The sequence below is a fragment of the Ochotona curzoniae genome, unplaced genomic scaffold, assembly GCF_017591425.1.
Source record: "Ochotona curzoniae isolate NIBS_2020 unplaced genomic scaffold, NIBS_Ocur_1.0 contig_1014, whole genome shotgun sequence".
In the NCBI taxonomy this organism is placed as follows: domain Eukaryota; kingdom Metazoa; phylum Chordata; class Mammalia; order Lagomorpha; family Ochotonidae; genus Ochotona; species Ochotona curzoniae.
The window spans coordinates 42,086,380-42,099,016 of NW_024464920.1; the positions used below are offsets into that span (position 1 = coordinate 42,086,380).

The following is a 12,637-nucleotide window of genomic DNA, read 5'->3' on the forward strand; positions in this document are numbered from 1 at the left end:
CAATATCAATGAAGGAACCATTGGATATAACCAGAGGAACAGAATTGATACCCTCATGTATCTACTAGCATATCCACAAAAACCCCTGGTTAAGACGAAAACCATTGAGTTGATCGATTTTGAGAAACTGCCAGCTGGACAGAATGCGATAGTGGCCGTGATGAGTTATAGTGGCTATGACATCGAAGATGCTCTTGTTTTAAACAAGGCCTCCCTGGACAGAGGTGGGTGAATTCCCAAAGCTTTGAACACCAAAGCTGTCTTTTCAAAACTTTAATAAAAATGATAACTATTGTGAACAACACTGATGCAGTTGATTTGTCTTTTGTAATACGCAAAGAGAAAGCTGCAAGGTTTTAATATTTGGCTTTTTTTGTAATGAATATTCAATGGAGATAATTTGTTAAATATACTCCTATATAGTATCTTTTTGTTGGTGTTATTTATTAGTGACTTAAAATAATTCCTCAAAGAGGAAAAAAAATAGAATTAGTTTATTTTCCCGCAGAAATTGCAGTATATAAATTGAGTTTTTTCTTTAAAAAAAAAATCTATCTAGTGATCAAGAACAAGCTAGTCTGAGATGGCAGTAGCAACATTGGGATGCAAATGACTATTTTTATATTTCACATCTTAACTCTACACCTTTTCTTTTTTTTTAATTTGCCAGATGACAAAAGATAAAAACACACCTATTCCAATTCTGGCTTGTCGTTTTTATGCTTTCTTTCTCAGTATTTTGAGCACTTCCCTGGCAAGCCTCCCCTGGCTGGGCTGTGTGAGCTGTCACCTGACTCAAGTCTGACTTATCTATTCACAGTCTCTGCTGCTCCCTGGCTCCCTGGCATCGCCGCTCTACCTCCCCTTCCCTCTTGGCAGTTGCTAGGCAGCCATAATAGTACCCCAAGACATGTGTCTTTGGCGTTAATGTTGGCTGCACTTAATTTATGCCTCTTTTTTTCCTCCAAATGACAACAGCCATGCTTTAAAACTAGATGTTTTCCTTTCTGATTAACTGGTTTCGTGTATGTGGAAATCTGCAGACTTTGTGATGTCCATCAGCAACTCCACGTCACAATTTAATGATTCAAGTTTACTGTTAAACTGTTTACTGTTTGCCCTTGAAGCTTCCACCTGTAAATAAAATACCCATTTGCACTTAAGGAACTTCTTGATTACAAGCAATTCAGATTCACACTGCAGCCCAGCCTGTTGCGGTAATGGCTGTCATAGGAGATTTCAAGATCAACTGGCTGTCTGGGTTCTGAGTATTAGGGTCACGCACAATTTACTAGGAACTGTGATGAGTAAGACCTTGCTCAGAGACACAGGTGAGGATCCATCTACCACTAATGGTAAACGTTTATGGCATTGCACATGGATTTTCACATTTTAAAAAAATCACATTAGTATGCTGAAATCCACTTTTACATGATTGCTTCTTTGTGTTCACATTCTTAGATTTCTGAAGAGTCCCTGCTTTTGCTAGAAAATCCTAAGTGAAGGATTTTCCAGCCATGCTTTTTATTTCCTTAGTAATGCTTTCATTTTTGTCATATTTTCACTTACTTATTTTCATTTTATTTTAAAAGCAGAGAGTGATATTCCCACACATGCATTACAGCCAAGACTAGACCATTCCAAAGCCAAGTGCCTGAAACTCTGTCCAGGTCTCCCATGTGAGGGGCAGGGACCTAAGCATTTGAACCATTATGTGTTGCCTTCCACGGTGCACATAAGCATGAAGCTGCATTGGAAGTAGGGGACCCAGGACTTGAACCTGACAATCCAGTATATAATATGGGCATCCCAAGCTGCAACTTAACTACTGTGCCAAATGCCCATCTCAGTAACTGACATCTAATCCTGAGGCATTTTCCTGCTTTAAGTTAGCTCTCTCATGGCTTAGTATATCCTGAGCCAATCAGAAAATCCAGTTTGAAGAAATTCTCGGGACATGATGTTTACTGTTGAAGGGGTGATAACTCTCTTGGGTAGCTTTACAACTGATAATATTTTTTGAGGGTTTCAGTAGTTGCGTGTTTTACTCTATCCAAAATTATTTCTTCTGTTCATTTTGTCTGCTTTATTCTTAGATTGTTTAGTAATCTCCCAGCTTTCCTCTCATTTATTAGGTAAAGGCATTTTAAGCATGCAATTAAACTCTAATTTTTTTTTGAATGCCTATTTGCATCTACTTAAAAGGCTGGGGCAGGGTAGGAAGAGAGAAATATTTTTTAAGAAATTTTTAATTACTGACTTTGAGAGAAAGAGAGAGTTTCCCTCTGCTGGTTTACTCCCCAGATGGCTGCACGGCAGCAATAGGTCAAGCTAAATTCAGGAGCCAGGAGTTTCATCTGGTTTCTCATGTGGATGGCAGAGGTCCAAAGACTTAGTCAGTGTTTCACTGGTTTTCTCAGGCCATTGGAAGTGGAGCAGCCTAGATGCGAGCTGGCAGGCAGGGACTTTACTGCCCACGTCACAATGTCAGCCCTATAAGTTTTACAGCAGAGGCAAAATGTACCTACTGATAACATTTGATAACTCCCTTTACTTTCTCCTCAGGCAAAAAAAAAATTTTTTGTTTGTTTGTTTGCTTGTTCTGAACTTTGTCTAATTATCCAAAAATTTTTAAAAGAAAACTTCCTGATACAAGTAAGTTTGGCACAGCAGTGAAACCACATACTTGGGACACCTTCATTGCATATCCAGTGCTGAATGCTGGATGTGCTTCATCCAGCTTCCTGCTAATGCTCATCCTGGGGGGCTACATGTGATAGCTCAAGTACCGAGATCCCCGCCATTCATGTAGGAGACCTGCTTGGAGTTCTGTGTCACTGGCTTTGGCTTGGCCCAGTCCTAGCTGCTATGGGGATCTGGGCAATGCAACAGAATTGAAATTGCTTTTGTTGTCTCACTCCTCTTTCTCTGTATATACATTGTCACTCTTTCTTTCAAGTGAAAGTAAACAGATAAAATTTATGAACAATAGAAACTTTCCAGGAAAGGTTAATGAAAGTCTTGCACCATGAGGATATGTACCTAGAGTACATGGTGGTCCTGGCCTGTCCTCAGACCGATTACCAACATCTGTGTGACTTTGGACACTTGATTTCTTCGGACCACTCATTGTGTCTGTAAAAGAAAGGGATTGATGAGCCAGATGATTTCCAATCCTGATCTTCTATCTTAAAGAGTCATCGTGTGGCTCTTAGATTTCTCCCAGCTTTATGAACTGACAAATGGTCACAGAGATCGCATTGTTTATACACACGATGGGGAGGGATCCTGAGTCGTTTCTTCAAGTTGGCTTTGGGTTTGTTTTTTTTTTTTCAGGCCCCAATTATCTACAAGTGGAGTGGTTTGGGAAGGTAATGTGGGAGGATTTCAAAAAGCACAATTGATGGTGGTTCTGATACCCATTTTGGCTTCATTTTAGGCTTTGGCCGTTGCTTAGTATATAAAAATGCTAAGTGTACATTGAAGCGCTATACCAATCAGACTTTCGATAAAGTAATGGGGCCCATGTTGGATGCTGCTACAAGAAAACCTATCTGGCGACATGAAATTTTAGATGCGGATGGTATTTGTTCTCCAGGTAAAAGCCTTTAAATTTTTTTTAATGTATACTTCTTAAAATTATGTTTGTTACTCTGTACTGTTTCTGAATATTTGAGGAACAGAGAAATAATGTATAAAACAGCATTAATGATGCTCAACTCATACTATTTTTGATGAATTTCCTTGTAATCTATTTTTCTGCACATTATGCTTTTACATCGCAGTCATCTGCCTTGGTGTTTTAGACACAGTGTTGATTCACAGAAACGGCACTGTAGGTGATCAGTACTCCAGGATTGTGTCCCTACACATCAAGATGTCTTTTGTTTCTGTGTTTGGCTTGCACACTGATTTTAGAATCTCCTTCCCATTATGATGGCAAGCTTGTCATGAGTTGTTGATGCAATCGGTAGCCCTTACCCTTAAGAGTCTTACAGACTCAAGTTGGGAGACAGACATTGATTAAAGGATCACACACAGTCATGGATCAAAGTATAACTGCACTAAGGAATTAGAGTAAGAAGATTCCCATAGGTTGGTAGCAAGAGGATTCAACATAATTAGGAAGGTCAGCTTCCCCCAAGGAAGTAAGCTGAAATCAGAAGGATGAGTAGAGGCAACTACTAAGTGGGGAAGGATGGGAGACGTGTTCTAAGCAGTGGGAGGAGTTGGTGCAAGTCTTGGCGAGCTTGACAGCTGAAGGATCCAGAAGGCCAGTGTGGCTAGAATTATTGCTGTAAAGTATTTACTTAAGAACCAATATTTATTAAATACTAGTAAATAATTTATTGAAACTACTAAAATGGTTTTTAGAAATAAGGCATATGCAAGATTTTTTTCCTAACCTATCCAACCAATCCCTTTCCCCCCCACCCCACTGAAAAAAAAGGGTTTGGAGAAGAAAGCATAGTAGAGTGAGGTGAACATGAGGAGTCTAGAGAGAGAGGGAGGGCAGAACGGGTTGTGCTAGGGGTTGTACTAGGCAGGCCCTTGCAGCCATGACACTGTTTCCATAATGATTTAGAAAGCAAGGACAGCCTCAGATGGATTCCAAAGCAGATCTGTCTAAGTACAGGGAGTGGAACAGAGGGGAGGGCTACTGCGTGCTGTCAGGAGGCCAGGTGCCGAGCGCTGTGCTGAGGAAGAGAACACGTGCACTGGGAACTGCTCAGGAAAACCTCGCCTCTGGAGCATGTCATGCACGGCCCCTGCGAGGGGAGAGCGGATCCATTGGGGTGCATGGTGCTGGCAGTGCATGGATTTCCCCTCTTGGCTGCCTCGGTTTTTTTGGAGATTTTTCTCTTAATCCGTAACAGCAGCAGTCAGTGCAACTTGGAAAGGAGATGCTCTGACAGTACTGTGAGAAGCTGGTCTTAGATCTTACCAAAAAGATGCTGAGCACAGTGGGAATACGAGAAAAGCAAAGAAATAGTTATCCTCTCATTCTCCAAGTTAGATCGACTTCTTACTAATTGATACAACTATGAATAGGAATAAGTGATATGAACTTGTTGTAATGCCTGAGAGACTTAAAATTGCTACTTACCAAGTTGTTGCTCATTGAGGTGGCCCCCTAAATCAGTTTCTAATGTTTTTAATGTAAATTTTAACTGGTTGAATTCTGGTTCCAACTGCGTGAACCGATTTTTTTTTTTTTTTCCTTTGGTGTCTGTATTTCCTGGACTGGAATGCCCCAGTAATCTTGGCATGCAGTTATGAGGCCATGTCTAACATTCTTCTCTCTTAGGTGAGAAAGTAGAAAATAAACAAGTACTGGTGAATAAATCCATGCCCACTGTGACTCAGATCCCTCTGGAAGGGAGCAGTGTGCCACGGCAGCCACAGTACAAAGATGTCCCCATCACGTATGTATTGTTAGTGCCTTGGGAGTGGAAAGGTTAGACAAAGAGAAAGCATGAGGGAATTTGGAATTCAGGTCATGGGCCTAGAAAACTAGCAGCAGCATTTGGACTTCGAGAATTTGTTCCTAAGAACAATTTAGACTAGAGGGTAAAACCGAATCGTGAAATCACAGAGCCTTTTAATCTCGGTCTGAAGTGTGAACCAGAAAGGGCTCCTGGTAGAATAAACACCAAGGTGAAGGCACATGGCATGAAGGTTCATGGATTTGAGAGGCTCAGTGCATCTTGTGGCACTAAGTTGTAGAAATTTAAAAAGCACAGCATGATCAGATTTGTGTTTTAAAAAATTAAAGCACACTGGCTGTAGTTTGACATTTTCACTATGCTGGAATGTGGCCCCGTTCAAGCATTGCCTGCATTGTACCAGCTCGTGGATAAAACACCAAACTCTGTTGGCCTTTGTCATCTCTACAATGAGAGAGTTGCTTATCTCTTAAAAAAAAATTCCTTCTCAGTTCTAAAATATAATAAAGTATGCAATTTAGTGAGATGAACCAGGACAAACCCCATGCTGTGATATTACAAACAAACAAAAAGCTAGCACAGATCATGATAGCCTCGTGGAGAATTTACACTGTACTTACTACTATGACAGTTCTGGGCTTTTTTGCATGTATTAGTTCATCCTGCCATTAGCCTATGAACTGTTAGTAGCTTGTAGAAAGATGTGGACACTTAGGCAAGTAGAGGTGAAATTATTTGCCAAGGCATGCAAAACGATGGAACCAAGCTCTGAACCCCAGGCTGAAGAGGCAGCTCTTAGTTCTTAAGAGCAAGAAGGCAAACAGTAGGGTGCTGCTCTGCTTCCAGTCCAGCTTCCTGCTCGTGTGCACCCTGGGAAGCAGCACATCATCACCTGAGTACTTGGGTTCCTGCCACCCATGGGGGAGACCCAGATGAAATTCATGTTCCTGGTATTTGACCTGGCCCCGTCACTGGGAAGTGAACCAATGGATGAAAGATCTCTTCCCCTATAACTCTAACTTTCAAATACATAAATATTTTTTAAAATTAGTCATGAAGTTGGGCCAGCATGATGACATGGCAGGCTATTCCTCTGCCTGCTGCACTGTCATCCCATATAGGTGCTGGTTCAAGTCCCAGCTGCTTCACTTCCCATCCAGCTTCCTGCTAATGGCCTGGGAAAGCAGAGGATGGCCCAAGGCCTCGGGTCCTGCACATCTCTGGGAGACCTGAAGAAGCTCCTAGCTAAATAGATAAATCTTTAAAAATAATGAATCATGGAAAAGCTGAGTAGAACAAAGGGCTACTTAAAAAGTAGATAAGAACTTTTAAGTTGGGGTCCTGGTGCAGTAGCCTAGTAGATAAAGTACTCGCCTTGCATGTGCTAGGCTCCCATATTGGCACCAGGTCGTATTCCCTTCCAGCTCCCTGCTTGTGGCCTGGGAAAGCAATCAAGGACAGCCCAAAGTCTTGGGAGCCTGCACCCGTGTGGAAGACCCAGAAGAAGCTCTTGGCTCCTGGCTTCAAATTGGCTCAGCTCTGGGACCTGATAGAAGATCTTTCTATGTCCTTTCTTTACTCTGTAGATCTGACTTTCCAATAAAAACAAGTAAAAATCTTAAAAAAAAAGACCTTTGAGTTGGATCTGACAAGTTCAACTCAAGTCGTAGTCCACTCTATGTCCTGAGCCCTTGCACACATTATTTAGTCTCTTGGTAATGGGGGGATAACCTGAGGGGGCTGTCAGGAGGGTTAGATTACAGTATGCCTACCTTAGACCAAATGTAGAAGGCTGTGGAAGAGAAGTTGTAAAGTTTGAATTTCATGTTTAAAATGGACAGCATTTGTCAGTGTTCCAGATAAGAATGTCAGAATTATTGGTGGGGGGGGAGGAAGCAACTCAATAGAATATGTCATGTTGTTGATTAATTCATGACTGCAGTATAAAAACCATTTTTTAAAATTTTCTCTTAAAATTAGCTACAAAGGGGCCACAGATTCATATATTGAGAAAGTGATGATATCTTCAAATGCCGAGGATGCTTTTCTGATCAAAATGCTGCTGAGACAGACGAGGCGTCCAGAGATCGGGGATAAATTCAGCAGTCGCCATGGTCAGAAAGGTGAGTTGTAGCCTTTGCTTGGCTTCTTTATAAAGCTCAGTGTACTAAAGTATGTATGAGCACACGTATAAGAAGTAGTGTATAAATTCTCCCTTTGAAAAAGCAGCATGTTTGAAAAAATATTACATTATTAACAAAATCATTCCTGCTTCATTTCTCAGATTGTCTTGCTCATATTTCAGCAATGATGTCATAAAACCACTTCCCTATGCTGTTTTCTTTCATTCTACTGTAATTGCTATACCCCAAATAATGATTAGGAATAGATTGTTACATAATGTACCTATTAAAATGCATGTGGTTATTGAAATAAATGCTATTCCCTGTTTTGTTTTTGGATGGAAGGTGCATCTTCACTGTGTGCTCTGGTGGGTCGTAGGATGTCAGTACTAGAAGGAACGTCGGAAGTTCAACCATGCCTGTTCGGAGGCCAGTGTGGGGTACAGAGCGGATTGTTTACTGAGACAGTATTACAGCCCTAGTCACAGGGCAGGTGCCCACATCACGGGTTAGAATTGTGGGGTTCAAATCCATCTTCCCTCTGAGTTGCAGCTTCCTTCTAGTGAGCACCCTGGGAGACGGTGGTGATGGCCCACGTGCTTGAATCCCTACTGCCCACACAGGAGGCCTGGGTTACATTCCAGCATCCAGGCTTCAGCCTCACCCAACTGTGAATTTTAAGGGCATTTGGGAAATGAGCCAATAGATAGATCTGTCTTTCCATGGGCTGTTTTGTCTTTTCCAAAAAAGAAAAGAAGAAAGAAATGCCTAAATCTCCTGGCCCACTGTGGTGCTTAGGCCACTGTTGAATGTACAGCCCCCAGTAACTGAGTCTGTGGCAGGTTGTTCGGTTTTCATCCATTTGTCTTGCGTTCTGTTTATCTTCCAGATCCATCAAACTGTGTTACTGTTGATCATTTAGTTTTGGTAGTCTGTGTTAGTACACATAGAATGTAAGAGTGGAAAGTTTGTCCTGGTGTGTGAATTTGGCTCTGGGCTGCTGCTTAGCTTTAACATCAACAACAGCTGACACTTTGGTAGCACTGTGTGCCAAGCTGACTTGATATCCATAACTCATCTGATTCTCACACAATCCTATGAGCTGGAATCCATCATTAGCTCCATTCTACAGATGAGGAAACAGAGGCAAAGAGATTCACAGCTTGGCCAAATTTACAGTTTGTGGCAGAACTCATTTTTTAACCTCAGCAGCTTGACTTGAGTCCAAGGTGTTAACTAACCATGAGGCTGCGCTGTTTAAGTAGTTGGCATTGTGCCCAATGTATAGTAAGTAGTCAAGCAGCGGTGGTAGTGACCATTAACACTGGCCGGTGTGCTTTGGAGTATGCTTAAGACTGTCACTTCTACTTTGCAACCTTGACTCTCACTTAGCTTTTAAATGAGGGTGGTATCTCCTTGTTTTCATGGATTGGTTTGATGATAGCTGCACAGTATATCTTTGCTGATTTTTAACTGTATTTGCCAAGCAAGTAAATCAAATATCACAGTTAATTTGGCCAAAGAAATCCAGTCTGAGTTGTCTTGTGCCAATGAAACTATTTTAAACTAAGATGTTATTTCATCAAAATGTTTTCAGTTCAGTTGACAGAAGCAAGATTGTTTTAGCCTGTCAATATTTTTAAGAAGAAATTTTTTCCATCTGTTAGGGTGAATTTGACATCTCTAATTCCTATGTCCCCTGAGATGCTCTTAATACTCTTCTAGGTGTTTTTAGAAGTAGATTCAATTTCTGATGTTTTCTACTACTTGCCAGTGACAGTCAAATTGGGTCTTGATAGTTCTTGAGATACACTTGTAAGTCATTTTGGGGTGATCATGACTTTATTTACAGTCCCTGTCTTACTTGACCTGTGCCTGGACAAGTAGCCAAGTCTGGTACTCTTCTAAGATGTTGACACTGGAAGCATTACAAGACTGAAAGAACGTGCCCATCTGTGCCAGTTTATAAGCCTTCCTTGCCCACATCCTGTGTCTGTATTCCCTGAGTCTCATGTGGAGTGTTGGACCCATGAAGACATTGCTATGATTATCCAGTGTCCTACCTCCAGTCCAAGAGCTGAGCCCAGGCGGCTGTTTTCTCAGGAGCCTGAGGAATCTTTTTCATCGCACACACTTAACAGTTAGTTTAAAAACAGACAAGAGACAAATTCTCAACAAGATTGATTTTATTCAGGGTTAGTCTGTACGTTTTGTGTGCATACATATGTGTGTGTTGACAAAGCAAATCTTTTGAAAATCAAAACCACACCTAATTAGTAAGCTTTTGCAAGTAGAAGTCTCCAAGTAAAGTGCCAGGGAGTTTTTACACGATGGCCTTTCTCCAGACTGTTGGAATGATCCGCTTGGTGCTCTTTCAAAGACAGAGTTCCTAGCAATAGAGTGGAGAGATGTGTTCCAGTCTTTGAGGGCTTTGCCCTGCGTATCTCTGTGCAAACATGAAAGAAGTCCTCCTGGGCACTGCTGACCTTTCACTTGTGGAGAGGAGTTCATCTTGCTTGTTTTCCTTCTTCCAGATGGCTTTTAATCCAAGGGTAAAAACCTTCTGATTAGCCTAGATCCCCTTGATGGTCCCTACTCTATGGCTGCATCAGATTTGTTGAAAAGACGGGGAATAAAACAGACCAAGAGTGGATAGTGTAAGCTTTTCTAGAGCACAGAGAGAAATGACGTAGGACTCATTTCTTTTAAGCATCATTCATTGATCAACTAATAAGTACACATGATTTTAAGAGATCGGAAAGGACAAAAAAGGGTTTCCCTTACTGAAACACCTTAGTCTCTGCTGCTTCTCTCATTCTGTTCCCCAGAAGAAATTTCTTCTCATACTGACCTTCCCACTTCTAAATATGTCTAAACAGGCATACATTTGTTTGTCAATTTCAGATTGTGCCTGTTAGTTTCCAGTGGTGATGGAAAGGAGGACCCAGCACTTGATCTCCTGCTTTCCTAGAATAGGCTCATCGCAGTTCTGCATTGCTTCATTAGTTAGAATGCACTGTAATGACTACATAGTGTTCATTCTTAGTTTTGGTTTTTATTGTTGTGGTTTGTTTGAAAAGTTAAGAGATTTCCTATTCACTCTTTCACTCTCCAAATAACCACAGTGACCAGGACTTGGTCCTGGTTAAAGCCAGGAGCTTCTTCTGGGTCTCCCGTGTATGTGGAAAGGGCCCAAACATTTGGGCCATCTTCCACTGCTTTCCCCGGGTTATCAGCAGGAAGCTGGATCTACAGTATGATGTCTGTATCTCAGTGATGCTTTACCCATTATGCCACAGCACCAACCCCTCTTTATTAATTTTAAAGTTAACTTTCTTATTTTTTATTTGCCTAATTTTCTTTATTCCTGTTTCTGTTCTTCCCTACCATCCACAACCTCTCAGTATAATTTTCCACATGATCAATAGTCTGGTAGAAACCTTTCTTTTTCCCAGGAAAGACCTCCTTTATAGAGCCCTTGCTCTTCTTGCTCCGAACTGGTAGCTTTTTCCAGCCAGTACAGTGGTTTCCACCAGGGTGAATTGGCTGGCTGGCGCTGTGGTTTCTTCCATCCCGGGAAAAGCCTGGGCCGGACAGGCATGGGAGCAGAGTACCTGCTGTGTGCTTTGGAACTGTTTTCAAAGGTTAGTCAGCACCCTGGGTTAATTTATGAGAGCTGCCCTAGCATACACCACAGACAGTGTCACTCACCAAAGAAGTGTATTTTCTCACAGTTAAGGAGCTTGGAAGTTCTAGATCAAGGACTGAGTGAGACTAGTCATCTTTCTGAAGCTTCCTTCCCTACTGGGGCTGCAGATGGCTCCTTCCCACTGTGTCCTTACAAGGCCTTTTCACTGTGCACACAGTATTCCTGGTGTCTTGTCCCTCTTACAAGGATACCAGTCATTGGACTATGCCCTACCCTATCACTTTATTTAAAGGCTCTGTATTCAAATAAAGTCACGTTTGGAGGTAGCAGGGGTTAATACACAGTCTAGAGCCACACCCTGCCACCTGCTGCTTGACTTCCTGTATTATCTTTCTGTTTCTTTCCCTTTCCTTTTCCCCTTCCCCTTCTGGTAGAATATTCTGTTAATTAAATTGCCAAGAAAGGACCACAAGGAGTACGGTTTTTTGAGATCTCAAATGTCTGAGTATGTTCTCTCTGTTCTTGGTTTATTTCAGTTGAAATATGTTTTCCTTGAGGATTGTGATGGCATCTTAAGAGTGTCATCTCAACTCCCTGTGAAGTCTTCTGCGTATTAATCTTTTCTTGTTCCCTATTTCTCTCTCTGCCCTCTTCCTGCTCCAACCTTCACTTGGAGGGTTTTACTGTCTTTCCAAAAATTCTTATATTCTGTAGATAGAATTTCGTTGATTTTTTTTTTTTCTGCTAAGAAATCAAGCCTCCTCCCATTCTGGAAGTTTGTGTGCTTTAATTCTTGGACACTGTCTTGCATTATTTTGTTGATGAATTCCTTGTCGTCTTTTCACATCCTGAGAATTATGATGTGACTGTTAATCATCACAAAAATACTTGTCACAGTTTCAACTCTAAGTTATTGGAGGGTAATTTATGTTCCTTCTGGGTTGTGGTGTATCTGACATCACTTTACTCCTCTCCTTGAATGACATCTGTCTGAAGTCTGAGGTGTGACAGTGGTACAAATTTTTGTTTTTGAAGTTTTAACCCCATTTATAAATAAACTGATAAACAGTGAAAAAAGTTCCAGGTGGAGAGAAGGAATCCTTCCACATGTAAGTCTGAGGTATGAATGAGCTTGGTGTGCTAAGGAACAGAAAAAAGGCACATGGAGCCAGGAGGGTCTGCATCTGGCCTGGAACTGTAATTGTGTGCCCTCCTTACTACTCACTTACCCTGACTCTGAGCAGAGAAAGAGGACAGGGACATACCCTACTGGGCTTTGTGGCTGAAAGAAAGAACTTTGGGCTTTATTCTATGTATGATGCTGGGAGGAAGCAGAAATAGCAATACTGTTGGATGACGAGTGTACGCCAAGGGGTGACAGGTTCAAGCAGGAGGAAGATGGGAGGGCAGCAGGGAGA

At 41.6% G+C, this 12,637-nt stretch overlaps 1 protein-coding gene across 1 annotated transcript in view; it reads left to right on the forward strand.

Moving 5' to 3' along the window:
• Positions 1-12,637, forward strand: part of POLR3B (RNA polymerase III subunit B) — a 102,088-nt gene that overhangs the window by 64,233 nt on the left and 25,218 nt on the right. The window contains exons 20-23 of the mRNA XM_040984907.1: positions 15-224; positions 3,440-3,598; positions 5,309-5,426; positions 7,428-7,570. Coding sequence (XP_040840841.1) covers positions 15-224; positions 3,440-3,598; positions 5,309-5,426; positions 7,428-7,570 — 630 coding nt within the window. The remainder of the gene's footprint in view (positions 1-14; positions 225-3,439; positions 3,599-5,308; positions 5,427-7,427; positions 7,571-12,637) is intronic.